A 2,689-nucleotide genomic window follows, 5' to 3' on the forward strand; every position below is an offset into this window, starting at 1 on the left:
TCCAGGCTCCGAGCTGTCAGCACAGAGCTTGATGGAGGGCTCGAACCCACAAGCCACGAGATCATGACATTAGCTGAGGACAGATGATTAGCTGACTGAGCCACCCAGGAGCCCTAGCTTCTCAAATTTCCTACACGTGGTGCCCTCCTCCCTGCCCCACAAATCAAGGACCTTGGGTCCTCAGACACACCTGTGCAGGCCCCAGCCCCTCTCCTCCAAGACCCACCCCCTTCCCCTGGCTTCCCCTCCCAGCCTTTACCCCACCCTGCAGCTGGGGTCTGGCTGGAAGAGGACAGTGATACTGGAGGTGGCGGGGAAATCCAGGCCTCCCAGGGGAGCATGGACCAGAGCTGAGCTTCCCTAAAGGGCCAGGGGGTGCTGCTGCGGAGACTGGTAGCAGGTGCTGTGATTCTCCTCCAGCCACGCCCCACAGACGCACTCACTCTGCAGCGAGAGGCTCAGGAAGACGTGCTGGGAGCCCAGCGCGTTCTGAGCTCGGCAGGTGTATTCCCCTTCATCTGTCTCCCATAGCCGAGGCAGCTCCAGCACCCCCGGGCTCGGGGTGTACAGGGTCAGGTGCCCCTGGGCCCACGTCAGCCTGGCAGGTGGGTTGCTGCTGACGACACAGACCAGGCGCAGGGACTGGCCCTCCAGGACGGAAAGAGAAGAGCCATTCTCCAGAGCTGTGGGTGCTGGGGAAAAAGAGACCGAGGGTCAGAGAGACCAACAGACAGAGAGAAAGCAGAAGGACATGAAAAGAGACCGGGTGAGGGGACAGGGAAACAGAGGTAAAGTGAAGTGCAGGAAAAGGTGGACTTTCTCCCCTTGGTGGTGGGAACGCGCACTTGTCCACCCTCCATGCTGGACAACTTGGCCGCATTTCTCAACTTGGAAAGAACGTAAAAGCTACATTTTGCTTTTAGGAACTTATCCCACAGATATACATACACATAGTTGTGAAAGGTGACACAAGATTACTTACTCATCATAGCACTTTGGTTAATAAAACGAGAACCGTGATCTTCCATTAGTGGAAGATGCACACAGTGGCAGAATCCATCCATGGGAAGGGATCCACACAGTCATAGAGAAGAGCCAGGACGGGCTGTACTACTGATCGCAAAGGACCCCTTAGATCCTTTAGGCCAACACACCGAGGCTCAGAGCAGCCTCTGGACACCAGTCATTTCCCAGGAGGGAACTGAGCCTCTGAGGGCGTATTTGCTGTGCATTACGAGTACCTGTCCATGGGAATATACTACCTGTTCAAAAGTACTCAAACAAACAGTCGTCAAGGGAAATAAAAGCTGCGGGAGTCGGGAGGTGCGTGACAAGGGACAGGTGTGCTGGGAGCGCCTAGTCCTGTTCTGCTCTCCTGATAACGGGGAGAGCAGCAGTGGGGGAGGGGCCGATGGCGACGGCTGCTCACAGGGCATGGGGGCGGGGGAGGGGAGGACCACTGGGCTCCCCCACCAGAGGGACCTGGCCCTGCCCTTGCTCCCTGCACCCCAAGAGGAGGCTCTCTCCTACCTGTGGCATCTTCTCGGAAGACAGTGACTGTCAAGTTCCACGGAGAGTCTGGGACAGAAAGACATGGCAGATTCGTGTCAATGGAGAGGGCTGGTCATTGGTCCTCAGTCCCCAAAGGAGGGTCATAAGTAGGAAGAGGATGGAGATGGGCACCATCCTGACCCCCTCTCAGCCCAGATTCCAGGATCCAACACCCAATGTGCCAGGCCCACCCCCAGCCCACTGCCCTCAGGACCCCATCAGGGACCCGGGTGGCCCTGGCCCGGCTCTCACAGGACACGTTGAGGTGGATGGTCCTCATCGTGGTCACTCTGGTCCCAGGCAAGGTCACCTGACAGGTGAGGTTGGTACCGTGGTCCTGGGGCCGTGGAGTAAGGGTGACCACGGAAGAGAGAGGGTGGGTCTTGGGGCCCAGGGAAGTGAGGGCGTCTGACATCCAGGAGAAGATGGGGGGCCTGCTCCATTCACACGCCCAGGCCACAGAGCAGGTCAGGTTACTGGGGCGTCCAGACTCCAGGGTCCCCGAGATGAGGATGTCAGGCATGTGGGTCAGGGCTGGTGAGGAGATGGGGAGACAGGGCATCAGGAGGAGGGTCTGAAGTGCAGCCTCAAGCTTTGGTCCAGCTCCTGCCTCTAAGCCCCAACATGTGTTGCCCACAATCCCTTCCAGGTTGTCCTGGGACCCCCAACCTTCCCCTGTGGCCTCTCCCACAGTCTGCTCCTTACCTGTCACACGCAGGGAGAGCCGGTTCTGTGTGTAAGTGTATCTCACAGAAGGCCCTCTCTCCACCCTAAAGATGTATGTCCCTGAGTCACTTCTCCGTAAGTCTCTGATGTCCAGGGAGCAGTCGTAGTCCCGGGGGTTTCCAAGGAGGTAGAATCGGCCCTGGGTCTCCTGCCACACTTTACGACTGGGGTTGTTTGTGGCCACTGGCTGAGCATAGGCCCCTTCCCGGAACCAGTAGCCGAGAGCTGGGCTAGAGTCATACCGGTCTTCCTGGGGATAGGAGCATCTGCAAGGCACTCGCACACACAGGCCCTCCTGCACTTCTGCATCCTGCACTTGCAGCCAGTAACCCCCTTGCGGCCCCTTCCCGGGCCTGCTCTGGCCCTCGGCCCCCTCCCTCCTCCAGAGCAGGGCCAACAGCAGCAGAAGCAT

General features: G+C 58.8%; 1 protein-coding gene across 1 annotated transcript; it reads right to left on the reverse strand.

Moving 5' to 3' along the window:
* Positions 1 to 360: 360 nt before the first annotated feature.
* LOC120241658 (sialic acid-binding Ig-like lectin 8) lies at positions 361 to 2,689 on the reverse strand. Its single transcript, XM_039246944.1, has 4 exons — positions 2,257 to 2,689; positions 1,804 to 2,085; positions 1,531 to 1,578; positions 361 to 692 (listed from the first exon to the last, which is right to left on the reverse strand). Exons 1-4 carry the CDS (start codon positions 2,687 to 2,689, stop codon positions 361 to 363), a joined length of 1,095 nt encoding a protein of 364 aa, XP_039102875.1.

The sequence above is a fragment of the Hyaena hyaena genome, unplaced genomic scaffold (genome assembly GCF_003009895.1).
Source record: "Hyaena hyaena isolate Hyena2069 unplaced genomic scaffold, ASM300989v1 scaffold_9, whole genome shotgun sequence".
NCBI classification, from domain to species: Eukaryota; Metazoa; Chordata; class Mammalia; order Carnivora; family Hyaenidae; genus Hyaena; species Hyaena hyaena.